General features: G+C 45.3%; 2 protein-coding genes across 3 annotated transcripts; one reads left to right on the plus strand and one right to left on the minus strand.

Moving 5' to 3' along the window:
* Positions 1-231: 231 nt before the first annotated feature.
* Positions 232-19,911, plus strand: si:dkey-28b4.8 (sarcoplasmic/endoplasmic reticulum calcium ATPase 2). 2 transcript variants are annotated; one of them, XM_063475619.1, is made up of 25 exons: positions 233-541; positions 796-859; positions 2,954-3,073; positions 4,954-4,971; positions 5,079-5,161; positions 5,422-5,526; positions 6,939-7,077; positions 9,869-10,035; positions 11,211-11,366; positions 11,453-11,594; positions 11,837-12,003; positions 12,547-12,635; positions 12,757-12,859; positions 13,008-13,139; positions 13,418-13,543; positions 13,618-13,839; positions 13,948-14,059; positions 15,436-15,674; positions 15,750-15,970; positions 16,057-16,259; positions 16,411-16,496; positions 17,289-17,422; positions 17,494-17,611; positions 17,695-17,829; positions 17,911-19,911. In XM_063475619.1, the coding sequence occupies exons 3-25, from the start codon at positions 2,956-2,958 to the stop codon at positions 18,091-18,093; spliced, it is 3,198 nt and encodes a 1,065-aa protein (XP_063331689.1). In that variant the 5' UTR covers positions 233-541; positions 796-859; positions 2,954-2,955; the 3' UTR covers positions 18,094-19,911. The 2 variants fall into 2 exon arrangements, with proteins under 2 accessions (XP_063331688.1, XP_063331689.1); XM_063475618.2 differs by lacking the exon at positions 796-859 and having other exon boundaries at positions 232-541.
* A 5,616-nt stretch (positions 19,912-25,527) lies between these two features.
* Positions 25,528-26,870, minus strand: LOC134628389 (uncharacterized). The gene is made up of 3 exons (XM_063475054.1): positions 26,745-26,870; positions 26,381-26,663; positions 25,528-26,266 (listed from the first exon to the last, which is right to left on the minus strand). Exons 1-3 carry the CDS (start codon positions 26,828-26,830, stop codon positions 25,607-25,609), a joined length of 1,029 nt encoding a protein of 342 aa, XP_063331124.1. The 5' UTR covers positions 26,831-26,870; the 3' UTR covers positions 25,528-25,606.
* Between the last annotated feature and the right edge of the window lie 947 nt (positions 26,871-27,817).

Below are 27,817 nucleotides of genomic sequence, written 5' to 3' on the forward strand. Positions count from 1 at the left end.
GCCCGCCTTCCGTGACGCCTGATTGGTTTGTTGTTTACTCACCCATTCGGTGCTAATTGGCTGTCACTCGAAGAGCTGAGCGACAGCAGTCGCACGTCCTGCTGATTGGTGGAGAGGCTCCGGGCTGCCATCAGAGGCGGGGCACTCAGGTTGTAAATCTTTCGGTGGGCGGGACAATAACCGTCTACATGTGTAATCGACCTCATTCCCGGGCCTATGATTGGATTAGCTTCAGCCCGTACATCCAGATCTTTGAGAAATTTGATTTACTAAATGGCTTAAACGTGTTGATATCGTTTGTGCATAACTTGGGAAGCGTTGAAAGTGTAATTTAAACATTAGCTTGTAAAATATACATTTATGTTTTATCACAGACTGTGTCATTTCTTTAGGAGAGGTCTTTACTTTGAAAGATTTTACCGGATGATGTAGTTAGTGAGTGAGCGGCTAGCTTGATAACGGTGGATGCTGTAGCCCGTTTGGCTGTCGGAGCCGCTCTCCTCCTGTACACAGGAGAACGGATAACTACTGTACTGCATAGGTAAACTAACCCTGATTCATATTTAGAGGAGCATTAGCCTTTAAAAAGCCTCGGTTCACTGGTGTGTTTGTTTTACATACAACCTTTAGCCGCTCGGAAACGACGGGATACTGTTGCAGTGGAAATCTGTTGACGCTGATTTTTCACTCATGAGTGGCTGTCACGTAACTCTGTAGACTGTTGTGATAAGATAAGAGAAAAGGAACAGGCTGCTTTAAAATTAATTCCTGCCACCCTTGTTTGATTGCCGTGAGGAGGTAAAGCCAGAAGGCATGGTGCTGTGATACTCCCGGGGCAGCGGACACACGGACGGCTCTGGTAAGCAACCTGTTCATCTCCGCAGGATTATCCGTCCAAACGGACGCTAGCTGCCGAGCGTGCTAGCCGCGACCCTGTCGCTCCCTGGCTAACTGCTGTTCTATAGCTCGACAGATTTCAGTGTGCAGTGATTGTTCACAAGTCATTTCATACTATATTTGCGTTATAGGCAGTTAATTGTGCTGCCATTACAAATCAGTGCTACATCTCCAATATAACCCAGCATTTAGGCGAGGCTCATCGGGAAAACGGCCAAATATTGAATGCTAATGGTTTAAATGTAAATGTTAACATTGACCAAATGGACAGAAGTGTCTTTATTATAGTGTTTGGTAGTAGAAATCTGTGTGGGATATTATTGGATTATATTTATTATTTTCAGACGGATAGTAGGTAATTATAGAGCAGCAGAAAACAATAATGATCTAACACGGGCCTGTGTAATACAGCCTGGCCTGTAGCCTCTACAACTAATAATATCCTGAGAATAAAGTCTTTGTGACAGGCTGCGCATATGTGCTTTACCATGTTGCACTTCAAAGTTTTCTGATTGTCACAGGCAGCATACAGCATGGTGATGATGAGTGGGCAGAGATGACGGGAACAACAGGCATCCTTTAAATGATTGAAAACCTTCTTGGTGCATTAGATGGTCTGTGTGGAAAAGGCCTCCAGTCTTCATCTAATTCAGCCTTAAATTGTCACACTTGTTAATGGAGTTGGGAAGCCCAAATCCACACAGGGTTTGTGAGAAGACCAGACTCATACAGCAGAAATAAAACAGCATCCAGTGTGATTTTTTTTTTTTAGTGCCAGCTTGTGTCCCATGGCCATAATTCCCGTCTCATGGGCTCGTCTGTCTCTGCGGGTTCCAGTTAGCCCGGTTGCTTGGCTGTACAGTACGTCTGATTCCCCAGCCATCTGATGCTGGAACAGTTTTTATTGCCGTGCTGTGAAACACTTTGAACCAGCAAGTTTCTTTCAAATGTGGAAAATACGGTAATGCTTTGTTTCCTGGTGTCTGACATGATGTGTTGGACTACAGTGGGCATAATAGGCAATCTCTTCATTTTTAGACATTTGTTATTTTAGCAGTGGCAAACTGTTAACTTTATTTATAATTGTATACTATTACTGGTTTAATTTAAACATTAAAAATGCTAAGTCTTTTTCATCTATGGTCATCTATATGTACCAGTCTGGAAAGGGCTACAAAGCCATTTCTGCGCTTTGGGGTTCCAGCGAACCGCAGTGAGAGCCATTATCCACAAACAAAGAAAACCTGGAACAGTGCTGAATCTTCCAAGGAATGGCTGGCCCATCAGAGTTACACTAATAGCATATCAACAACTCAACACAAAAGAACAACATGTAAAATACTGCTTCCTCACTTACCCTAGTTAAGGTTCATGATTCATCAATAAGACAGAGACTGAGCAAACGTTGCATCTGTGGGAGATCTACAGTGGCAGTGATCTCACATTTCCCTCATTCCCAAGACATTTGGGAAAATGTTCTGTGGACTGATGAGACAAACGTTTTACAAGGCTTGTGTTAGTGAAGCTAACACAGCATTTCATAAAAAGATCATCGTAGCAACAGTCGAACATGGTGGTGCTAGTGTGACGGTCAGGGGTGTCTTTGCTACTTCAGGACCTGGGTGACTTCTGACCACGACCAGAACATCCTGAGGGAGAATGTCCATCCATCAGTGTCATGAAGCTCAAACACACCTGGGCTATGCAGCAACAGCAAGGCCACCTCTGATTGGCTTACAGTGGGCTAGTCAAGCTCTGGACTTGAATTCAATTGCAATGCTTTGGCATGACCTTAAACAGCGCGTTCATGCTGGTTTGAGGCACAGTTCCTCCACAGTGAAGTGAAAAACTCATTGATAGTTATTACAAATGCTTGATTTCAGTTCCTGCTGCCAAGGGTGGCACAGAGTTATTAGCTTTAATGGGCAATTATTTTTCACACAGGGCAGGTAGGTTTAGATAGAGTTTGTCCTTTAACAAAAGACATCCTAATCTAACAAACTGTATATGTTTGATACTCTCATTACTGACATTAGCTGTTCTTCTCTCACCACAGTGATGGATAATGCTCATACTAAGACGGTGGAGGAGGTTTTGGGGTTCTTTGGTGTAAATGAATCTACAGGTCTGAGCTGTGAGCAGCTGAAGAAGAACAGAGAGAGATGGGGACCCAATGGTAAATATGGAAATCATTACTGGCCCTTTGTTTGGTGTTTCATAGTCTGCTGGTACCATGTAGACTTCAGAGAGCCGTATTGTTTCCCTTACATGTCAGACTTTGTGATCTAACAGGTACAGTATTAATATTAAAAAAAATGTTGTGCTCATAAATATACATCAATTATTGTGTAATGACCTCTTTAACAACTCAATGTATTCTCATAAACTTAGAAATAATACATTAAAAACACATAGGAGCAGGTGCTGGTTTGGAAGCAACACTGTTGCCAAGTCACCTTCAGTGCAGTGGCCAAGATAGACGTTGTTCTGCCGAATCATCACGACGAGCCGCATCCATAGTACGCCTTATAAGTCACACCAAATCACAACAACTGCTGCATCAAGTCATTTGACCAATTTTACCAATTCTGTCTCCCTTAGGCAGCATCATTAGAAGACATAGTATACATTTTCACTGCTATGCAGATGACACCCAGCTCTATCTGTCCATGAAGCCAGATAACACACACCAATTAGTTAAACTGCAGGAATGTCTTAAAGACATAAAGACCTGGATGGCCGCTAACTTTCTGCTTCTTAATTCAGATCAAACTGAAGTAGAAAGAGAGAGCAGATTTCTCCTGTATTGGCTTCCCTTCATTGGCTCCCTGTTAAATCCAAAATTCAAAATCCTGCTCCTCACATGCAAGGTCTTAAATAATCAGGCCCCATCGTAGCTTAACAACCTCATAGAGCACTTTGCTCTCAGATAGCTGATTTACTTGTTCAATTCGATTCAATTTTAGGTGACAGGTGAAGAGGCCATACTACTAGCAAGTTGGCTACGAGCTAAGCTAAGCTAGGGAATCTCCAAAGAATGAGTACTGTGAATATAATTAGCTGGTGATTCAACAGAGAGTGTGCTTTATTATTTTGGTGCTGGAAGTATGTGAAGATTGCACTGTGAAACAAGATGTGACATAGAAGTGTTTAATTATATTGGCCACACAAAAACACAACTGTCTGTTGTAACAGGAAGAGGAAGTAAAAATCTAAAGCAGAGAGAGACATGTGACCCAAAGGCTTGGAAATGATTCAGCAACAGCAGCTGATTGTAAGCTAGCATTTTGCCAGTTAATGTTAGGGTTCAGTATCCTGAAGTCACAAAAACAGTTTGATTACGTTCTCACATCACATGAGAATGTCCAACAGGCCACCTTAAAGAAAGTTTCACTAACGCGGGGTTAAAGCAGGGATAGTTGGCTCAGGTCGCAGTGTCATACATGTGGTCATCAGACAGCGCAGGGTCCTGTTAGTACAGGCAGCTAGCGTCTCCAGCACAGCTGAGTAACTGAAACTCTCTTAGCTTTTCCATGTAAGTGAATGTTTGCAAAAACACCCTTGCAAACATCAGGGACACGCACCATCACGCACTGAAGTAACGTGGATGTGTTTCTGGATGTTTTGGTCATTCTCCATTTGAACTGTGAAGCACTGTCCTTGGTTTTTTATCTAACACTACAGCTCTGTGTACTCTATACACGAGCAGAGTCACACCGTCTCCTTTTCTCCTCCCATCATTCATTAATCAAGGTTTCATCTGTCAAATAATCACGGTTCATGTGTTTTCTTTCAAAGTCTTTCTTCATGTAGAGTGTACACATTGGTTTTCATCATAAGCCTCTGTATATTCACGGAGGCATCTCTTGGTTTATTCCTATCTACTTGGTTTTTCGTGACTTGGCTGAATCTCATGAATTCTGCAGTCAGTCACTGTAGCTGTGGTCCTCTGTGTCTTCTGATAGTGTACAGCAGATGACCCATTTGATTCATTTTGTTGTCTTTCTTATTCCCTGTGCAAATGACCGACCTCTTTTTTTACTTGTTTACTTCCAGAGTTACCAGCTGAAGAGGGTGAGTTATCTCCTGCAGTATTTTTTCTTTCTGACACCAGGTTTTTCACTCTATCAGTGCCTCTCAGTCTCAGTCTGCCTCTTCCTCCTCTGTACTGGTCCATGCAGGGAAGTCCCTGTGGGAGCTGGTGTTGGAGCAGTTTGAGGATCTCCTGGTTCGAATCCTGCTGCTGGCTGCATGTATCTCATTCGTAAGGAAACCACAAAGTTCATCATAATCAGTTCCACAGTTAAAGTGCTCATGAATCATTTTTTTTGTGTGAATAATACAGCATATATCAGGTTAATCATGCTGGTATGTAGAGGCACACTGGCTTTGGTCTGAAGTTATTTGGGGTTTTTGAGTCACAGTTTTGCTTTTCCTTCATTCATATAATCTGTTATACACGCAGAGTATAAATGAAGTGTGGTGTAGGCCCTCACATATCTCTGTGGCTTCTCTGTCCACCAGACCCTGGCATGGTTTGAAGAAGGTGAAGGGACGATCACAGCCTTTGTCGAACCTTTCGTCATACTCCTCATCCTCATTGCAAATGCTATCGTGGGTGTATGGCAGGTAAACCCCGTGTGTGTGTGCACAGGTGATTGTCTCATCAGTATAAGGTCATATTGGCAACAATATCACTGAATCTCTAAATGTTGGGATCATATAGCAGACTGCTGGCAGCTGTGTAGGTGGGGTGGCAGCTGATGATGTTTTCATTTCTACCATTTAAGAGAATGTGGCTGCTTACAGTTTGTATATGTGCGTATCTGGGCTGGATGGCCCTGAGTCGCACACTTTAACACCAGGAAACCACCTCCACCTCCTTCCTCACCAGTTTTGGGTGATGTTACTATGTTACTTCTCACACTTAAGATTACTGCCATTAAAAGGTGACTGTATGTTGAGCCTGAGAAAAGCGACTCACTCGAATCTTTCCAAAAATAAACGATGTGTAGCCTGCTGCGCACTGACCTCATTTTCTCCACCACATAACCAGCTACAAACGTGTTCGTGTCACTTCGAGTGATGGCTTTTTCCAAACTGTAAATGCCACGCTCGGTGCTATCTCCTGATCTGAACAAGAGCTGGTGCACTCACTAACATCTGTAGTGGATTATTGCTTATTTGGAAAATGAACTAAAAACTATAAAACGAAGATGTTATTTGTTACAAAGCAGTTACACTGTTGCTGCCCACGAGTCGATAGTTGAGTGCTTTCAGCCGCTCCTTTATTCCCCGAGTGGTCTCCGCAGCAGATGGATCTGCATGTTTGCTTTGGCACAGATTTGACACCACATGCTCTTCCTGATGTAACCGTCCCCACTTATCCAGGACTGGGACCAGCAGCAGCAGTTTGTCACCCTGTAAAGCCCTGCTTACTTGATAATTAGTTGAACTTAATTTGGCTTTTTGGCTTCAATTAATGGATCGAATTAATAATTGATTTGTATTTAAGACACCATGCTAATGGTAACACCAGGGCAGTATACTTGTACAGGTTGGATTACTTTCTTCCTGTCCCTGGACACATTAGTGTAAAATACTGCATCATACACTTTAGTCCAGTGTGTCCTGGTTAAACCATTTTCCATGTATTACATTTGTATGTGTGTTTGTAACAGAGACATGTGATCTGAACGCTCTTTCAGGAGTTTATTAGCACAATTAAACGTTTGTTGATTAATCATTTCATAAAAGGTTGGTGGTTCCCGTCACTGATACCTGGGACTTACTTTGAACGGTTTCATTTTCAGCTGTGTTTGTAGGTCAACAGGAAATGACCAACAGAGTACCAAAGACCTAATCACGTTTTGGGTTTCTGTTTCCTGGATTAGGCCTCTGTGTGTGTGTGTGTGTGTGTGTGTGTGTGTGTGTGTGTGTGTGTGTGTGTGTGTGTGTGTGTCATCTCCTGTCATGTTTGATGCCCACATACCAACATACATGAGCTATGTTGAAAACTGACGTGCCACTGTGTCCTGCAGGAGCGTAATGCAGAGAACGCCATTGAAGCTCTGAAGGAGTACGAGCCAGAGATGGGCAAAGTGTACCGACAGGACAAGAAGAGCGTCCAGAGAGTCAGAGCCCGAGACATTGTTCCTGGAGATATTGTGGAAGTGGCAGGTAAATGAAATCATGAGATTCAAAGATGCATCAGTCAAGGTTGTGTCAGGTTCTGCTGTGTGGATGGTAAATTCATCTTAAATGAGCCAAATGCAGGATGCAGGAGACAGACATGAGCCAAACAAGCTTTTAATGCTCATAATACAGAAAATAGAAAAGTCTGAAACCCAAAATCCCCCGAGGAACATCAGCGAGGATTCAGACAACACACGAGACCACGAGACCTCCAACCTCACCATAAAGAATAATAAAAAACTTAATAAGGAAACCATAAAGAGACTCCTCTAAACACAGGGGACCAAACTAAAACAGCCCTACGAAGAGTACACAGAGTATTTACTAAAGCAAAGACAACCAAGAAGAGACACGGTCAAAAAGGAATCAAGGATTCACAAAGACTCTTAACTCTGGGTCTGAGCCTCGACGTCGTTCTCTGGTCCACTGATCCTGGGTCTGTCTGCCTGCAGCAGGCAGTGCACGTGACCACTCCTCTGTTCCCCTGTGTGGGAACGTCACACGTTATGTTCAGCACTTCCTGTGAGCCAAAATGAGTGCATGCTAATGTTGTTAGCTCCCATTAAAGAGCACCTGAGAGCTTTCTGCTCACCTTCACGAGTCGGTGCATCGTGCTCACTGTTGTGTATCTGAGCCTATAAAGACATGTTAGAGAGCGCTGGCTACCATGCATCATACTGCAGCCTCAAAGCTTTACTGCACCTACATCAGAATGGATCTTTAGGACTGGGGAGGTGAAAGCATCATAGAAGAGTGAAGGCTGAAGGCGGCCGTGCCCTGTTGGCAGGCTTACACACATTTTATAAAGTGGTTTCCTTCTGTTTGCCTCAGGTTTAATATTGTTAACAGCTAAAGTGGCCCAGACTGTGTACGTGTTTGCAGTGCAGTCGTGTGCAGCGCTGCAGCGAGGATGGAAGGACTTCTGTGTTTGAGCTCAGTGCATTTCCACTGCATGATTGTTTTGACATTGTTGAAATAACATTGCAGGATCTTTATTTAAACGTTCTGGCAATCGTCTCCAAAGGCATGCCTGCCACCTCTGCCCTGTCCTTTAGCTGCTATCGTCATGGAAACCCTTCATGGAAAATATGTGATTGGAATGAACGTCGAAGACAAAAGGCTTCAAATAATGTGACACAGAGAACAGCAAAGGCTGTGGTTTGATGACACGTTCACACTGCTGCTCTCTGCTCAAACACGACAACATCTGTGAACCGTGTTGGCTTTAAATGTATCATCTCCCCCGCTGGTGCTGCAGCCTGTGCAGAGGCAAAGCAACGTGAAATGGACACAGTGGACCAGCGTGCCTGTCACAGGTTTTGCCATGATACTGGGTTACACACACACACACACACAGAGAACTGTAGTTTGACCCAGTAAGAAAACTGTTGAATCCTCCAGATACTCACTGATATTTCAGGCTGCTCAGAGAGAAGAAACAGGGTTGTGTGTGTGTGCGCGCTGGGTGATCTAGTGCCTGTTTGACTGTAGTAAACGTATTTGTCTTCCAGAGCATGGGAACTGAGTTTACTGGAAAGGACCCAGCTGTGCTCTGGGACTTGTGTGGCTTCTTTTGTTCTTCTTACTGAACTGTGTGACGCTGCTGTCGACTCATCTTCAAACATAATTACTAATATTAGACGATTCAGCACTTGTTCAAAGTTCATCATGAAATCTAACCAACAAATATTCAGTAAATACGAGTGTTTGTTTAGTAATGTCAGCACTGAATACACCCATTGAGGAAACTGTGGCCGAGTTATATTTAAATGGACGTTATGAGAAGTATCTACCCTGCTTAATGAAACGATGACGGACCCAAGGGTCTCTCTGCTCACTCCTTCATATATAAAAGTGGGAACAGCTTTGAGCAGCTGAGCTCTTCCAGCAGTAGGAATGCTAGCCTTCCTCGTGCATACTTTGTCCTCAGCTGTGTGCTGCAGATGTATTTGGAACATCGGGGGGAAGAATTCAAACATTTGTTTGACAAAGATACACGTTCAGCTTCAGGTTATTTTCTGAGCACCAGTGGGACAAGCTCTCTACCTCCGCCCTGTAAGCTGTCTCATCTCCACCAGAGATGGGCCCAACCGCGGCCCAATCAGCATACTTGACTTCTTCATCCCTGCACATCGTGTTGGTCTCTTAGGTCAGCTGACCAGCTGCTCCTGGAAGTGCTGAGATCCAGGAGGAAGCTCGGAGGGGACAGGGCCTTTTCTATCGTGGCTTGTCCAGTGTCCACGTTTAAAACACGTCTTCAAACCAATTTCTATTCTTTGGCCTCAGTGAGACTTAGTTTTTCTTGAGACTAAATAGGTTATTAACTAATTAATGAATTATTTTACTTTTTCTTATATCTTGTGTCATTTTATTATTTCTTATTATGTACAGCAGTTAGCGTCAGCTGTGGTTGTTTTAATGTGCTTTCTAAATAAAGATGGTGACATTGGGTGGGTGGACATTCACAGGCCGCTGGGTGAGGAACTGTTTGACCCAGGAGCAGGTGGGGGGCCGATCTGCAGGTGACCTGAGCAGAGTTTGTTTCTACTTTGTCCTATTTAAATGTTTTCTAATTGTGTAAAAAATGAATATATAGTAACGAGTACAGGATGAGGAACTGTGGTCACCACATGTTTGATCTTTCACTAGATGCTCTCTCATGATCCCGGCCTGGCAGTAGAAGAATATGTGGCATGGTTAGCATGGTTACACTGTATGAGCACGCTGAATAACCGCATGTTTTCTGTACTCTGTACCTGCTTTGTTTTATCTCCAGTTGGAGATAAGGTGCCGGCTGACATCAGGCTAACATCCATCCGTTCCACCACACTCAGGGTGGACCAGTCCATTCTGACCGGGGAGTCTGTGTCAGTGCTCAAACACACCGACCCTGTACCAGATCCCAGAGCTGTCAACCAGGACAAGAAGAACATGCTGTTCTCTGTGAGTCTCTCATAGGCCACACCCACATTGGTGCTTTTGGTTTTTATGAATTCACTTTGACATGCTGTATAATTCAGATATAATCAACGTAGAAGATGTGCAGCGCCCCTGACCACCGACTGTGGAACCATCATTTAAGGGACAATGTTGGCAATATTAATGTTGTTGAACTATGATACATATTCCTTTGTCTCCATCCACATACTGTTCTGACAGCAACACTACCACAAATACCCACTTCAGTGCCAAACGTGGATTAATCCGCCGCTAAAACTAGTCCCTCCAGTTTGGGCCAACGTGGTGTAAAATGAGGCCGTTTTTATGGCTCGTAGATTTGTTAGTTAACTCAATAATTTTATGGAGGCAGCTGCCATTGAGGAAGCATTCGTATGAAGTGATTTACTCCGTGGACTTTGCTTTTAGATAAGAGTTGCTGGTGTTGGTAACCTAATTTGTTTACTACCCTCGTGTATGTCAGCCAGCAGGATCCTATTGGTAGTTGCTTCAGTTTTATGGTGTCGGGGCGCTACATCGCTGCAAGTCTCTTCCTGGGGATTTCTTCAGAGTTGCATACGTGGTGATGGCAAGCAATCATAACAGCCTGAAACGACTTCATCCAGGCCAAAGTGTGCCAGGCGTAACCATGCCTGCTCACCACGCTCCAGCACGCTGTGCATCACCTAGCACAGATGCAAATGTTCAATACATCACAAAGCTGGAGGCTTTCTTAAAACCCACAGCCAAACTGGAGGGATAAAATGAAAGAACTGACTGTTTGCAGAGAACAGTAAACGTGTAACATCCACCTGTTTCTTCATTTTACTGGTTTATTTATTTCTGTACTAAGAAGATAAAATGGCATCAAACAGTGCTTTAAATCAAAAGACCCTGTAGTATGCACACACTTCAAGTAGTGTGTGTTGGGCTCAGGTGAAGGACGAAGCATCTATGAGTAAGCTGTGTGTGTGTGTGTGTGTGTGTGTGTGTGTGTGTGTGTGTGTGTGTGTGTGTGTGTGTGTGTGTGTGTGTGTGTGTGCCTCAAAGGCTGCTGAGTCACCAGGTGGTCTCTGTGGTCAAAGAACAGCAGCCACTGATGTTTTATTTAGCAGCATGAGGGTGAGCTCGGCTCTGCTGGTCTGCTCATCTGTGTACTGACAACCTGAACTTTTGCTCAGGGTACCAATATTGCAGCTGGCCGAGCCATCGGAGTTGTAGTGGCAACAGGGGTGCAGACAGAGATCGGGAAAATCCGCGATGAGATGGCCTCCACTGACCCCGAGAGGACCCCACTGCAACAAAAACTGGACCAGTTTGGAGAGCAGCTGTCCAAGGCGAGGATCGAGCTGTGCTTCTGTGTGATGTTTAGTCTTTATTAACAACAGGAGTCCAAGTAACTCTGTTTTGGTGTAACCTGCAGGTCATCAGTGTGATCTGCGTGGCTGTGTGGGCCATCAACGTGGGACACTTTAATGACCCGGTACATGGAGGCAGCTGGCTGAGAGGGGCTGTGTATTATTTCAAGATTGCTGTGGCCCTGGCTGTAGCTGCCATACCAGAAGGTCAGACCTGTTACATCGCAGTTAATCGTCACACACTGATCTCTCTCAGATCTCATTTTGGGGGTGTTAAATTGCTTGGATGGCCAGATCTGTGCTGACAAACTGACCAGCCATCTCTGTTTAAGCGTTCCTGGGAGACACGCAGCATCAGCTCAGTGGTCTTAGACAGGAAACTGTAAATGTCCCGCTAGGATACGAAGGTGAACAGAGTTCTGTCCTCTGCTTGTTTCGTTCCCTTCCAGGCCTTCCAGCAGTCATTACCACCTGCCTCGCCCTGGGAACCAGGAGAATGGCTCGGAAGAATGCCATAGTCCGCAGCTTACCGTCAGTGGAGACGCTGGGTTGCACCTCTGTGATCTGCTCGGACAAAACAGGAACACTAACCACCAACCAGATGTCAGTCTGCAGGGTAAGATGTGAGAGGGACCCAGTACCTAAACTGTTGCACGCCTCTGCCTGCTGTAGCATGTACGTTCTTACTTTTTACAGATTAACAGCTTGTAATTTTGCACTAACACTCGATGAATGTGTCTCAGACTGCTTTGTCTCTGAACACTGTCCTCATGTTGCTCCTGGATGCAGACTGCTGGCCTCAGTCCTGCAGTTTCTGGACTTCTCCGGTTGTTTCCGTGTTGGGTTAGTTGCAGTCTAGTTTGCACTCCAGTCTCATGCATGTGATATGTGAGGGACCAGCAGTCCAGTTGAGTGACTGACGTGCGACCCAGCAGGTGTCTCTCTGCTTTTTAATGCTTTCACTCTGATGATATAATCCGTTATGTTGTCCATCAAATCAGTGCTGCTGTAGCACAGCGAGGCCTCGACGCCTGCTGCAGATTTTAGTACCAGGAAGAAAAACGTGGAGCATTCGTCACAGATGAGGTCAAATAACATGTTCTAACCTGGACTAATGAGCTCCTGTAATGTGTGTCTGTGTGTGCCTGCATGTGTGTAGATGTTTGTAGTAGACAGTGTGTCAGGGGAGCGCTGCAGCCTGAGCGAGTTCACAGTGACTGGATCTACTTATGCCCCTGAAGGGGACGTGTGAGTGTCTTTAACCTTTACTACTTAACTGTGACGATTCAGTGTAAAAGCTCACACTTTGAAATCTCTTCTTTTTGCTGTAGTTTAAAAACATTCCTGTCTTTGTCCCTCGTCGTTCCAGTTACAAGGATGGCTCAGCGGTGAAGTGCAGTCGGTATGAAGGCCTGGTGGAGATGGCCACCATCTGTGCGCTGTGTAATGACTCATCGCTCGACTACAATGAGGTAAGAAATGCAAACAGACCGTCACAGATGACCATATATGGTTCTGGCCCGAGTGGGACTGGAATCAGACTTGTTTTCACACGTGCTGCTCTAAACTGGCCAGTAAACAAGGCAGAAACAGCGTCCTGTCTCTGTGTGTGTAATCCAGGCCAAGAGTGCGTATGAGAAGGTCGGGGAGGCAACGGAGACTGCCCTCTGCTGTCTGGTGGAGAAAATGAACGTGTTTGAGACTGACCTGAGAGGACTGAGCCCTGCTGAGCGAGCCACCGCCTGCTGCTCTGTAAGTGCACGGCTGAAGGCTGACGTGGAAACAGAAACTCTGCCCCACTCTGAGGCCCTTTAAGCAGGACGTGGGGTCTGTTTCTGTGCTCGCCCTTCTGTCTTACACATCATCACCCAGTAAGCAAACAGGGAATCATGTGTGTGAAGGTGGTCTGCTGAAGAACGCCACAAACAGCAAAGAAAAAACTGTAGAGACCTGAAAGAAAAGAGAAACATGGCTGTGCTGATGACAGTGCGGCGGAGTCTTACTAAACATGTGCTCGTGTTTGTTTTCAGGTGATTAAGCAGCTTATGAAGAAAGAGCTGACTTTAGAGTTTTCCAGAGACAGGAAGTCCATGTCTGTGTTCTGTTCATCCAACAAACTCACCAGATCTGCTACAGGAGCCAAGATGTTTGTCAAGGTCGGTGCACACGCCTGCTTCTCCGCTTTTATGGAGGAACAGCCGATACTGAGCGCTCTAATCCTTCTGCTCAGGGAGCTCCGGAGAGCGTCCTGGAACGCTGCAGCTACGTCAGAGTCAGCGGTTCTGCTCGCGTGCCTTTGAGCCCGGTGGTTCGAGAGCAGCTCCTATCCGTCGTACGGGAGTGGGCGACGGGCCGAGACACGCTGCGATGTCTCGCCATGGCGACGAGGGACGCCCCCCCTGACATCCACCGCCTCAACCTGGAGAACTCAGCGGCCTTTGCTGACTATGAGGTGAGAGCTGGGCCTTGTTAGATTACACGCGTGGTCAGACCGACTGAGCGATGAAAGGGATTATCACGCTGTAGACACGTAAAGGTTTCTGTCGTCTGTTCTTCCCAGTCGGACCTGACTTTTGTGGGCTGTGTGGGGATGTTGGATCCCCCGAGAAAAGAAGTGCTTAACGCGGTGCGAATGTGTCGGCAGGCTGGAATACGAGTCATCATGATCACAGGTACTCACTCGCACCTCTAAATATCAGCTCTTCTTCTCTCCTATGTGTAAATGCAGGCAGCACTGTTACCGTGGATCAGTCATGTAGAAATGTCGGCTCCTTCGTTTTCTCACCGTGATGCTTACTGTTGAGGACGCACATCAGGTGAACTGGATACTGCGTGGAGTCACACATGGAGTCACTGAGCCTGTGGCGGTTTGATGTTGAAACCAACCACAGTTTCCAGCTGCTGTTTGTCACGTGACCCGACTCCGCCCACTCCGTTTCTTTGGGCAGCACAGCATTATTGGCAGGCCTGTGTCTGACACAGTTACCACAGCGTGCCAACCTCAGCCCGGCTGTGAGGCAGAGTTGTTACAGTTAGAAGGACACATTAGAGGCTTTATTTTTTAGATTTGTTGATTGCAAATAAACAGATCTGACCAATCAGACCACTCGTGTGCTCGTCGCTCAGAGCGCACGCCAAAACTGTTGAAACAAATAGTTTATTGTTACTGTGCCCGATCTGTGAGCTACGCTTCAGCATTCTTCACAAAGCCCGATGGCCTGATGGGGTCCTGACTCCATCCATGTCAAAGAGGTCTGACTGAAAGTCCTTCAGTCCTGGACTACCTCCTCTGCCTGTTGTGTTGAGTCAGCTGCTTTTGTTACAAGAGTCCAGATGAATGTGTTCATGGTTAAAGTCGAAGGACGTGATAGAAAAGATCCCCATGATGCTGCTGACAACAATTCAGCATCCTGAGTTTCTTTAGACACTCACTTTTCCAACCTGTGTCGCTGAGACGGGGAGACGACAGGTGTTTGAGAACAGCTGACGGCGTGATCTATGCCAGAAACAAACCTGGGTTTGACTAAACAGCTGTCTCAGCCAGTGAGAACACATAAGTAGCATTTATCTAACCAGTACCACTGCTGGTACGCACATTCATTGCATGGTCCCAGTACGACATGCATTCATTAATCTGAAACAAGGCTTTCGTGACAGGTGAGGAATCACGGTAAGAAATTGCTGGAGAAGAAATAAGAGATTTGATTTGATTTCCCCAGAAGGGTGTGCTGGTGTCCCAGACCTTGTAACGATGCTGTGATACACTTCTGAGGCTCAAAAATATATCAGACTCCTGAAAGTCTTACAGCCTCCTCTGGTGTAATTAGACGTAGATGCTTCAAACTGGCCTTTGACGGCCGAGGTAAACAGTGATCTGCGCTACACTGGACTGACTAATAAATAAATCCCAGCCAGAGCGTCTGAGGTGACTCAGGTGACTTCCTGTTAATAATCCCCACCCAAGTAAAGTCTGTGTGTAGGAAACCAACACAACAACGACCTAAACGAAGCTTGACTCTGACGACTCGTCGCTCTTCTTCTTCTGCAGGTGACAACAAAGGAACAGCGCTGTCCATCTGCAGGCGAGTGGGCATCATCACAGAGCAGGAGGAAGAGCAGGAGGGCGCGGGGGTCATCGGAGGCCTAACGGGGCGGGAGTTTGACGAGCTGCCCCCACACCTGCAGCGTCAGGCCTGCCAGACGGCCCGTTGCTTCGCCCGGGTGGAACCGGCCCACAAGAGTCGGATAGTGGAGTACCTGCAGAGCCTGAACGACATAACGGCCATGGTGAGAGAGGGAGCGTGTGCTCATCACCTGCTCCGGCTGTCTGCTGTTGTCACTTAATGGTTCTCGACGGTTTAGACAGGTGACGGGGTGAATGACGCGCCGGCGCTGAAAAAGGCAGAGATCGGCATCGCCATGGGCAGCGGCACAGCGGTGGCCAAGTCTGCCTCCGAGATGATCCTAGCTGACGATAACTTCTCCACTATCGTAGCTGCCGTGGAGGAGGGCAGAGCCATCTACAACAACATGAAGCAGTTCATCCGATACTTGATATCCTCCAACATAGGAGAGGTGGTCTGGTTAGTAGGAAGAAGCGGCGTTACCACGTGTGCTTGTGATAAACCAGACGCCTCCCCTCTGATCCCTGCTCTCCGTCTGTCCGCAGTATTTTCCTAACAGCAGCACTGGGCATGCCTGAAGCTCTGATCCCCGTCCAGCTGCTGTGGGTCAACCTGGTCACTGACGGATTCCCAGCAACCGCTCTGGGCTTCAACCCTCCGGACCTGGACATCATGTCTCGTCCTCCTCGCTCCCCGAAGGAGCCGCTAATCTCCAGCTGGTTGTTCTGCCGCTACCTCATCATCGGATGTGAGTGGACACCTCCTGCCATATTGGGAGCATCGTCCCTTTCATGTTTGAACCAGGATAAAGCTAAATTACATGCACAGCACATGATTTCTGTATTCTGCGTGTTTAACTGCTTTGAAAGTGCACCGCAGTGACTTGTGTTTATCCACAGGTTATGTGGGAGCTGCCACAGTGGGAGCTGCTGCCTGGTGGTTCATGGCAGCCCACGATGGACCCAAACTGACCTTCTATCAGCTGGTAAGCATCTTACATCTTCCCAAATATTGAAGAGCACCTTATTTCTAACATGAGCACAACTCCAAACCTGAAGAGACAGTTTTTGGTGCTTTTATGGAGACGAACAGCCTTTGTTCGTCTGCCTTACAGTATCACGTTGTTGTGTCTTGATGCATGCTCAGTCATCCAGGTAAGTAAATCTCCAAAGGTTGATTCTGTTCATCTGGACGTTTTCAGTGGGAGAAACGTTCCGTCATCATCAGGTGACTTCTTCAGTCTCAGCTGACTGCAGGTTTGTGGTTGTTGATCAATGGTCATGAGAATTTGCATAATTGTGATAAAGGAACTGACCTCCCAGCCCATTGTTCCTTCAGTGGGCTGGTTTCAGTCATTGTGCAAATGTACTGTTTATAAGATTGAAACCTGCAGTCAGCTGAGACTGAAGACGTCACCTGATGATGATGAAACGCTACGTCCAGATGAACAGAATCAACCTTTGGAGTTTGTTGCTGTATGAATAAAACTGAACTGGCAGTCTGTTTGTTGATGCTTCAAAGGTTACCACATGAACTCTACGCACATCAGATAAACTGTGATACAGCGTAAATGTCCTCGTGAAGCACTCTGACTGCCTCGTTTCTGTGCGTTCACACACCAGTGAATGCAGCAGAGAGTAACCTGGGGTTCAGTATCTTGCCCATTTGGAGGGATCCAACCATCAACCTGTCACTTAGCAGAGCGCCTGCTCCACCTCGTGAGCCGTACGCCCCCTGCAGGGTGTAGTAATGCTGTTTTGGCTTTTTCCCACCACAGTCCCATTATCTGCAGTGCAGCGAAGGCCACGCTGAGTTTGCTGGAGTGCAGTGTTCGGTCTTTGAGTCTCCTTATCCTATGACTATGGCTCTGTCTGTGCTGGTCACCATAGAGATGTGCAACGCCTTGAACAGGTAAGAAAAGACAGTCAGGTGAGAGGTGACGATGGCAGAGGAAAGTAATTCGCTTTTTTTGGGCTGTCCAGTCTGTCCGAGAACCAGTCCCTGCTAAAGATGCCCCCGTGGTCAAACCCCTGGTTGGTGGGGGCCATCTGCCTGTCCATGGCCCTGCACTTCCTCATTTTATATGTGGACCCCCTGCCGGTAAGCACCAGAGACAGTCCTGGACGTTCAGTCCTTTTCTATGACTGCAGATCGAGCTGAACCGCCGATGCTTCTGTCTCCAGGTGATATTTCAGATACGCCCACTGTCCTGGACGCAGTGGGTGGTGGTTTTGAAGCTGTCCCTTCCTGTCATCTTGATGGATGAGGCCCTCAAGTTACTGGCCCGCAACTACATCGAGCCAGGAAGCCACATCCAGGTCAGAACAAGTGATGTCAGCAGGTTGTCTCACCATAACACTTTTCTAACGCTTCTCTGTTGAAATCCACATCTCCCAAAGACTTTAGAAGAGGAAGAGGAGCAGCAGAGGGCGAGGGCCAACGTGGGGTCGGTCGGTGCTGCCGTGATGAGGCTCCATCAGTCGCTTAAGGGCGTGTCCTGGTCCTTCGTACTGATCTCTGCACCGCTGGTGATCTGGATCTTCAGTCTGGACTCTGACATCACCAACATCTTCTGGGAGTGACAGGGGGATGTGGGTGGGCTGCCGGGGATGCACAAACACGGTGAAAGAAGGGAAAAGGGGTGTGGAAGGTGTAAGGGTGGGGCGTGGGGAAACGAGGCACGAGCAAAGGTGATGGATGTGACGAAGGAAACATGTAACCCTCAGACAATCAGAGAAAGTGTGTGTGTGTGACAGCCTCACCGATAAAGGTGCTGTGTGCAGCTGATCTGCTTTGAGTTCACACTTCCTCCCACGTTCCTGCTGTGTCGCCACGTCACACCCACAGACACGTCACAGCTCATCGCTGGTTTCTTTACAATCTTCCAAAGAGTGCTGTTGGTTTGTGTGAATTTGGATCTGATTTATTCTTTCATGTACTTTGAAATAGAGAGAAATGTTAGTGTTTGAGGTTTGGTGCATGTGTGTAGTTTACAGTGTGTGTTGGTGTTTTCCATATTTCTCCTGACATTCCCGGGCTCCTGCTGTGTCGATGCTACCATGCTTCACACAGCACTTTTATGAGGAAACGAGTGGATTAGAAACACACACAGGCTCTCCATCCACACTGTCGTTCACGTAGTAATAATGTGTGCTCCGATAAGGCCGCCTGCCTCTGGAACAGCAGAGTCTGCCAGCCGGCTGCTTTCATAGTCTGCACTGTTGTTTGGACGTCCTCACGTGAAACTAATCCGAGCCGTGAGGACGGCTAGCGTTTCAAATGCATGTGAGTGCACGTCACACACTTCTGGCTTTGAGTTTTAAAGTTGATCCTGCAGAAGCGTGCCGTCTCCCTGCAGCCGGGAGTGAAAGTGGGACAAATCTGATGAGGATGCACAGATTTATCAGAGGCTAACCCTTCTAGCATTTAAGACCTTGATTCTGATGGCCGACTGTCCTCTGTTGTCTTTTCTGTGTATCGATGCTGACACTGCTGACTGTCTTGAAGTTGACGTGGCGTTCGCTGGCTCTTCTCAGACAGGCTGAGGGCAGAATAAGTTCTTCAGTTAACAAATACTGGTGTTCAGTACGGCTGTGCTGCCAGTCGGCCTCTACCTGACGCGCTTTCCCTGCTTTGTGTGTGATTGATTTGGTTCTGGATGTCAGGGATTCAAAGTCAGCACATCATGTGTTTCTTTCAGGTCGGTCCTCCCTTCCTCCTCCACAGAAGCCGTGTCTGTGTCGGTGAACATCACACGGAGCGTTTCAGTTTGATGTAAACACAGATTTGAACAAGGGTCTGCCTTTTTGTCCAGCGATGCCATGAAGTCTTGAACTTAGCTGTCATTATGTAACACATGCAGCCTTCATTAGGAGGAATATCATTACTGAACGGACAGGAAGAGTTAGAAAGTAGCCCTAATGTTCTGACATCAAGTCATTTTGTAGAGAAATAAATCATTAAGATTCACACTAAAAGCTGATTTAAGGAATTTTGTATTTAAGTTGTTGTGTTATTCATGGTATAACTGATTTTCTCAGAAGTGTGAAGCTGTTGGAGGTTTTGTTGTTTGGCACAGAATCTTTTTTTTTCTCATTTCAATTTATAGTTTTTCTCACAATAGACTAAAAACTGGTTTAAAATAAAGAGTGAGACTGTAATTGCTCCTTCTGTTCTTTTCAAATCAGTGCAGCAGGAAACAAACATGCTGATGTGGGATGAATATTTATGAACAGCTTTTCTGCAGATGCCACCCCATCTCTTTAAAACAACAACATTGCATCAACTGCATTTACTCTGTACTTTGTTATTATTGCTGTTTCCTCCGCTGCCCCCGTCCTCCACAGCAGAAGAAGTGAAGGGAACACACCTCAAATAAAGGTTGGATTAGAAAAAGGTCACAGTGTCTTTCAGGTCATTGCATCTCAAATTACTGTCGGCCTTCTGCTTGACCATCACTAAAATGTGAGGGTAAAACGTTTGTGTGTGTTTGTGTGTGTGCACATGTTTAGATAGAGCTGGTCTAAACACACACAGAAGCACTGATAGCAGCACATGAACAAGCTTTAAGCACACTGACAGAATCTAGAGTTCAGCAGGGTGTAAGATGCAGGCAGGTCATTCATGGCACGCCATAACCACATAGTTTCATAGTATACAGAAACATCTGTGCTGAGTACGGACTGGAAGACCCGAGGTCAAAATGGGAGACGCCCCCTAGGATGGTGCAGAGTGACCGAGCTAAGATCCTGTGGTGGCTAACCAACCGGACGTAGTGCTGGACAGAGGAAGGTGTAGCTATACCGAGAGATAGGAACACGAGCAGCTGAAGAAGTTCAAAGGTCTGTGAGAGACTTTCAGAAGATTTGGAGGGTGAAGGCAACACTGGTAATCAGAGTACTCGGGGCAGTGACCTACAGTAAACTCGGGGCGTGGCTCCAGGAGCTAAACAATCAGACAATCACTTCACCGACAAGGTCCAGAAACTTACCCTGGATCCAGATGAAACCATGGTGTCCTTTGATGTAGTCTCTCTCTTCACTTGCATACCCACCACGGAGGCAGTGGAGACTGTCAGAAAACGACTACAAGAAGACAGCTCCTTGGAAGACAGGACCAACTTCACACCCGATCAGATCTGCACAGTGTTAGACCTCTGCCTTACTACAACATACTTCAAATACAACGAAGGTTTCTACAGACAAAAACATGGCTGTGCCATGGGCTCCCCCGTGTCACCTATTGTAGCCAACCTTTATATGGAGGAAGTGGAAAGGAAGGCTCTTGGCTCTTTCAAAGGAAGAGTACCCAGCCACTGGTACAGATATGTAGATGACACCTGGGTCAAAATCAAGACACAAGAAGTGGACTCCTTCACTGCGCACATTAACGCTGTGGATAAAAACATCAAGTTCACCAGGGAAGACACAAAGGATAACTGCTTGCCTTTCCTGGACTGCGCTGTGCACATTGAAGAGAATGGCAACCTCAACATTGAAGTTTACCGGAAGCCCACACACACGGACCAGTACCTCCTCTTTGACTCCCATCACCCTCTGGAACACAAACTTGGAGTAATCAGGACCCTACACCACCGGGCAGAACAGGTTCCCTCTAAGCCTGAAGGGAAAAAGAAGGAACACACACACGTAAAGGAAGCACTCAAAACATGCAGTTATCCTAACTGGGCGTTTATAAAGTCGGCAAAGAGGCACAGAAAAGAAGATCAGACACCATCGAGGGAGGATAAGAAAGACAGACGCAACAACATTGTCATCCCCTATGTAGCCGGTGTATCAGAGAAACTCCAAGCACGACATCCCAGTGTACTTCAGACCCAGCAACACACTCAGACAGAAACACCACACCCATTTTCACACCTTGGCTCATGTGATTAGGTAGAGGATCATCAGGGGGTCCTTTTGTCCCTCTTTGGGGGGAAACTCCCACAGATCTGAAATCTGGGACTCTCCACCATTTGACCCTTAGAACTGAAGAAGCTTCTCGGACGAGAGGTGAAACGTCTTCAAGCAACTTAAAGAAGTCCAGACGCTTTTCTTTCCAAGCTCCTTAGACTACGATGACCTGGATGACTGAGAACCTTCAAAGAGATGATCCAACACTGCTTCAGTGATACTGAGGTCCAGGTTTTGGACCTGGACCAGACCAATCCATGACTGCTATGGTTCTGCTGTATGTCCAGGTATGCTTTTATTGCTCTGACAGTGTGTTTGGGGTCACTGTCATGATGAAGCATGAAGCCAATCAGATGCTTGGGGAGTGGCCTGATTCTTACATATGTTGTGTACTGTGTGAAGCGGGCAGGACTGGAGGACCCAAAATGCAGATTCATAGACAAAACTAGAAAAGGCAGCTTTATTGTTGAAGTTCAGTGATGCAAAAACTGAACTAAACAAGCAGAGAACACAGAGCAAAGAGGGGCTGGGAAACACACCTGAAACAGATCTGACCTAATGAGGCAGGGAGGAAGCAAAACCACGCACTGAACACAGGACGAGGGACTATCAAAATAAAACAGGAAACATGAGACACTAAGACACAGACTGACTGATGCAGGGAACAGAGGCAGCAAGAGACACGAGTGGGACACAGATGAAGACACACAGAGACAGAACCTACACACAGAACATGGACACGGGGAAGGCCGGGAAACAGAACCAGGAATAATATTAAATCAAAGAATATAAATGAAAGCAGAAAACACACACGGGGTCACAGAGGCAGCACCATAGCACTGCTCTACTCTCTCAGAGCCCTCACACTTCAGACAGTTATTGTTGTTGGGTATTCACCTCACAGTATAAGCTGGCTGATTCAGCTGTTGTTGTGATTTGGTGCCATTTAAATTTTTTCATTGCTGAAGTGCTAACCGTTAAACACTCACATGATCACATCAGAGAGGAGACTTTTGGTATGCAGACTGGAGCAGCCAGGGATCAAACCAGCTCTGCTCTGCCTGCTCTGCCTCCTGAGCTACATCCACCCAACAGATAACAGATAGACAGTACTGCATAGTGGATCAAAATCTATCCACACTGTCTGCATTCATAATTCCAGCAGTTTTGACAAAGTCCTGAAGACCACTGACTGAAATGCAAACCGTGACAGAGCCTCGAGCGTGTTTTACACATAGCTCACTGTTCACTGAAGCTAAACTTTCACATTTAGATTAATCTGTCACACCCACTGCTGCTGAGCTTCAGTTCAGGTCTCGTGTATTTTAACCCATTTCCTTTCCTTAAGAATGGCTTCTTGATAACCACCTCCCACTGAGAGGTGCATGTAAACAGTAGATGGACCAGCTGAAGGGTGAGATGCATCACTCTTGCTGGATTTTGTTTTTTATTTGTTAAGGACATGACTTGCAGAAACTGTGTGTGACATTTGGTCTTTTGTCTCCACTTGTTTCCTCAGACACTGCACACCACGCTGAGATTTACCACCAGTGTTGGGCAAGTTACTTTGAAAAAGTAATTAATTATAGTTACTAGTTACTTCTTCAAAAAAGTAACTGAGTTACAAGATTCTAAAAGTAATTAATTACTTGAAAAGTAACTATTGTGTTACTTTAAAAAAAAGTTTAACCCTCTGGGGTCCAGGGTATAATTGGCCATTTTTAACTATGTTTCCTCCACATTTCACCTTTAAAAACTATTTACTTTGTCTTGTTTGGTGTCATTCTTTTCAGCACAACCTCACGTGTCTGAATTTACAGTTATGTTTTTTACTGTAACGACCACAAACATGTTTATTGAATCATATTTCATAACTTTAAATGCAAATATAAATTGTCAGTTTTAAAATTATATGCACATTTTGCAAACAACAAAGTTATTTGCAGCCATTTACCTTTTACCCTTTTTAATAACAGCAGCAGGTGTATCACTCCTCCTGTTTTCATTCAGCAGTCGCCTCATTGTTCTGACACACAACACAAAACTATCCACAACACTACACACTAACTACACAAGACAACACATAAACTACACACTCCAAACACGCTAAACGTCACAAATCTCTCACATCTCAAAACTCGCTCTCTCTCTTTTTCTGCTCTCTCTCTCTCTTTCTCTCTCTCTCTCTCTCGCCATCACTCCTAAATCTTCCCCCTCTTCCTAAACAACCAAATATCATGTTGCCATATCATTTTTTGATTGGTCGATTGGTTTGATTGGAGAGTGCTTGCTGTGCTGTCCTTAGACAGTAAACATGAAACTATTGAGGAAAAAACACGTGTATATATTGTTTATCATGACTCTGGTTTTACGTGGCCTAGTGTATTGTCTGTCAGTCTCCTAATGGAGCAGCTGCATCACTGTCTGTATGGTAACTGCACCGTATCAGATCACAGTACCCTACAGCAGATGGTCAGAGCAGCTGAGAACATCATTGGAGCCTCACTTCACTCCATCACAGACAGTCATCGCAGCTGCTGGATCCACAAAGCCACCAGCATTGTGGAGGACCTCACACACCCCTCACACACACTCTTCACCCTGCTGTCTTCTGGCGAGAGGTACCAGAGCACCCGGGCCCTCACTGCCAGACTGTGGAACAGTTTCTTCCCCCAATCTATCAAGCCCACTCCTGAACACTCAGTGACTGGACACACACACACACACACACAGACACACACACAGACACACACACACACACACACACACACACACACACACACACAAAACTACCTACAAAGATGCAGCCGCCCACTGGAGTTTTACCACTATTTTAAAACTGGAAAAAACAAAACATAACACATAAATATATCTGTACATGTTAAAGATTCCCCCATAATTAACATATTACTGAAAAAGTAGAACACTTAAAATTAACAGTCTTACTTAGAATGGCCAATAGCATCACCCCCTCTAATCAGTGCTCAGTGACACCCAATCAAAGTCCTAGAATTTGAGTCACTGGTTAGAACAGATTAATATTGTCTGAGGATTCATTTCATTCTGAGGATGACAGGAAACAAACAGCTTCTCCAAAGTATCATGAAGGAGGCAACTGTCTGCTTATTTCAGGATTCTGTATCTGAAGGGAAGTCTGAATAAGTTTCAGAAACTATGATTTATGAATTTACAAAAAAACAAAAACAGAATTTCTGTGACAACTGGAAATGAAATGTTTGTTAAAAAAAAAAAAAAGAAGAAAAAGAAGAAAGAAACTGTCCTCATGCAGTTTAGTTTTTGATGTATAACCTGTGCACGTGTGTGTGGGGGGGACATGTGAGGGGAAACAGATTTTATAAAACACTAAAAGAATCTTAATTGAAATATTTGGGAAATTTCTGGAACATCAAAGATGGTGGTACAAACAGAACGTCAAAAACGCTTTAAAAAACTGTCCAAGCATCTTCTAAAATTTTTTTAATCAGATCTGACTGGTGGTTCGATATATACAGCTTTCTGTCATGTGACCGCTGAAAGTGAGAAATTCTTTGAGGTAAAACTTTTTAACCACCAGAATAAATCCCCGGAAGTGGACCCATCTTTTCTTTACTGTTCTGGTTTGTACCTTTAATCGGTCACACTGTCACGGTTTGTGGAGACAGACCGTGTGGAGGTGTGTGTGTGGTGGACCCAGGTGCGAACACAAGTGAGGAGACGGGAGTGAACTTACAGTTTTTTACAGACGCTAGGACACATTTCTCAATACTCAATCACCTTTGCAAAACTCTTCACACAATTCTCCTAACTGACCTTCAGCTTGGCAAAGCAGTTCATTTCACATTCAGAATGCACTACAACTACCAAAACACTTTATTCAGGTCTCAAATAAACTCATTCTTCCAGAACACTAGCAAAGGTTGACAGCCGACAAACACACTTTGTCACCCACAAAACAATGACCTAAAAAACACTAACAACATGTAGCATTACACAGTGTTGTCTTGTGTAAAACAAGGACACATCTCCGTTTATAATTTCAATATATGTTACTGGAATGAATCAGACATCATGCCGAATTCGTTAATATTTGTTTATGTATTTTTATTTTTTTGCACTAAGTAATCCCAAAATACAAGAATTTGTATACACACCATCCACTGATACACATACAATAGTAATGCTAATCTACTCGGTCTTCTCCATTTGGCCACAGGTTCCCATCCACATCACATCTTATGTCATCTAGGGCAATACACCTAGGAAAGAATCTTCTGGCATGCCTGATCCATCCCTGGCAATCTTCTGCTGATATCTCCAGGCATCCAGCATTCATTGCATCCAGGAGGGACATTTGATCATGTGGATGATGGTCGTAAACCTTCCACCGCCATGAGGAAAAGAATTCCTCTATGGGGTTGAGGAATGGAGAGTAAGGTGGGAGGAAAAGAGACTCCATTCTGGGATGGGCTGCAAACCACTCGGTGACTGCACGGGAGTGATGAAATGCCACATTGTCCCATACAATTATAAATGTTGGCTGATTCCTTCTCTCCGCATCCCTTTCCTCACCTAGCACAACCCTTCCATAGAGATCATGCAGGAACGCAAGGAGCCGTTCAGTGTTGTATGGCCCAATTAGTGGTCTGTGTAACAGCAGTCCGTCAGTGGATATTGCTGCACACATTGTGATGTTGGCACCCGTCTGGCCCGGGACATTCACTGTGGCTCTCTTCCCAATCACATTCCTCCCTCGTCGCCGTGCTTTGGCCAAGTTGAAACCTGCCTCATCCACAAAGATGAAAATGTGGTGTGTTTGCCTGCCTTCAATCTCCATGACTCTCTAACATAAATCCACAAGGCAACATAAGCTGTTACAGTAGTAAATTTGTAAAAATTGTCTTTGTGTGTGTTTGGTTTTGTTCAGAAACTGATCTGTATTTTATTGTGATCTTACCTGGACATACTGGTTCCTGAGTTGCTTGACATGTTCAGAGTTCCTCTCAAAAGGCACAGTGTACAACTGTTTCATCCTGACCTGATGTTTTTTCAGGACTCTAGAAATTGTTGTTATGCTTACACTGTGGATATTTGCGAAAGTAACGTTGTCTGCCAAGACTCTGTGTCTAATTTCAGTGAGTTTTATCCCATTGTTTCTGATGACCATATCAACAATGGCAGTTTCCTGCACATCAGTGAACATCCGTCCTCTCCCTCCTGTGTGAGGTAACCGTTGAGTCCTAAGCAGAAATGCAACAACAATTACACAAAAGCTTATTTACTTCTGAAATGTGCAAATGCCCTTGCAGAATACAAGTTACCTGTTGGTTTGCCGGAAAACTCTAACAATAGATGCCACTGTAGAGCGTTGCAGATTTGGCTGCACTCTCTGACCAGCCTCTCTCATTGAGTGACCATGATTTACTACATGATCAATTACAGTAGCTCTGATCTCATCTGAGACTACAGCTCTTGATCTTCCTCTTATTCTTCCTCCACCACGCATACGTATTCCTCGCCCCCTCCCAGCCACTCTTCTTCCTCTTGCAGCCACTTCTCCATTTCTGGCTGGGTCCATGTTTACATCACAAAACAAACCTATTCAGCAGTTGTCTCCTTTTGTAATGAAATTGAAGGAGTAACATCTGTGTAGATGTTCATCTACAATGAGAATCAGCTGTGGCTGGTTAAACTGCATTTTTAGATTTAAAATATGTTTCAATAAAATATTGCTGTTGAATTTTGCTGTCTTATTCAGTTTTGCATTATGTTATTGTTTTGACCATAAGTTTAACAGTTTTGCAAACAGTATGTAAGTACGTGCAAAATGTCCTGTACATACAAAGATTTTTGGCAGTTGTTGTGTCTGAGTGAGAAAATAATTCATGAAATTTGAGAGATGTAGTCATTGAATGCATTTTGTGCCAAAACAATGATAACTGATCCTCAGTTTAGCCCACATAGACTTCTGTTGTGCTCACTGTGTGAGGAGTTTTGCAAAAGTGACCTAAGTATTGAGAAATGTGTCCTAGCGTCTGTAAAAAACTGTAAACAAAAAGCGAGCCTTTTATTGTGGCTGATGAACACGAATAAAACAAACGAGAACGAGAGCAGCACAAGAGCAATAACTAAACAGAAAGCTAAACTGGGAACAAACTATGAAAGCTAACTATGACAGTGACCATGACTATGGCAAGGAAAACAGAGGACTTAAATACACAGGAGGTGATTAGGGGAAGAGGAAAAACACACGAGGGCAAACAGCTGACATACATGAACCTAATGACAGGACAGGGGAGAGTACAACTAAGCACATGAACACAGAACACAAGAGCTTTTAGAAAAATAAAACAGGAAACTAGACCTGACACAAGGGGAACCTGATAAACCATGA

The sequence above is a fragment of the Pelmatolapia mariae genome, linkage group LG6 (assembly GCF_036321145.2).
Source record: "Pelmatolapia mariae isolate MD_Pm_ZW linkage group LG6, Pm_UMD_F_2, whole genome shotgun sequence".
NCBI lineage: Eukaryota > Metazoa > Chordata > Actinopteri > Cichliformes > Cichlidae > Pelmatolapia > Pelmatolapia mariae.

What these genes read in the sequence shown, in the direction of transcription:
- si:dkey-28b4.8 (XM_063475618.2), top strand. Translation starts at nt 2,956, where the DNA reads ATGGATAATGCTCATACTAAGACGGTGGAGGAGGTTTTGGGGTTCTTT. An exon ending in TGAACGACATAACGGCCATG is followed by an intron (nt 15,675 to 15,749) that starts GTGAGAGAGGGA and finishes TCGACGGTTTAG; the next exon opens with ACAGGTGACGGGGTGAATGA. An exon ending in TATATGTGGACCCCCTGCCG is followed by an intron (nt 17,612 to 17,694) that starts GTAAGCACCAGA and finishes TTCTGTCTCCAG; the next exon opens with GTGATATTTCAGATACGCCC.
- LOC134628389 (XM_063475054.1), bottom strand. Translation starts at nt 26,830, where the DNA reads ATGAGAGAGGCTGGTCAGAGAGTGCAGCCAAATCTGCAACGCTCTACA. An exon ending in GTTTTCCGGCAAACCAACAG is followed by an intron (nt 26,664 to 26,744) that starts GTAACTTGTATT and finishes ATTTCTGCTTAG; the next exon opens with GACTCAACGGTTACCTCACA. An exon ending in TCAGGAACCAGTATGTCCAG is followed by an intron (nt 26,267 to 26,380) that starts GTAAGATCACAA and finishes GATTTATGTTAG; the next exon opens with AGAGTCATGGAGATTGAAGG.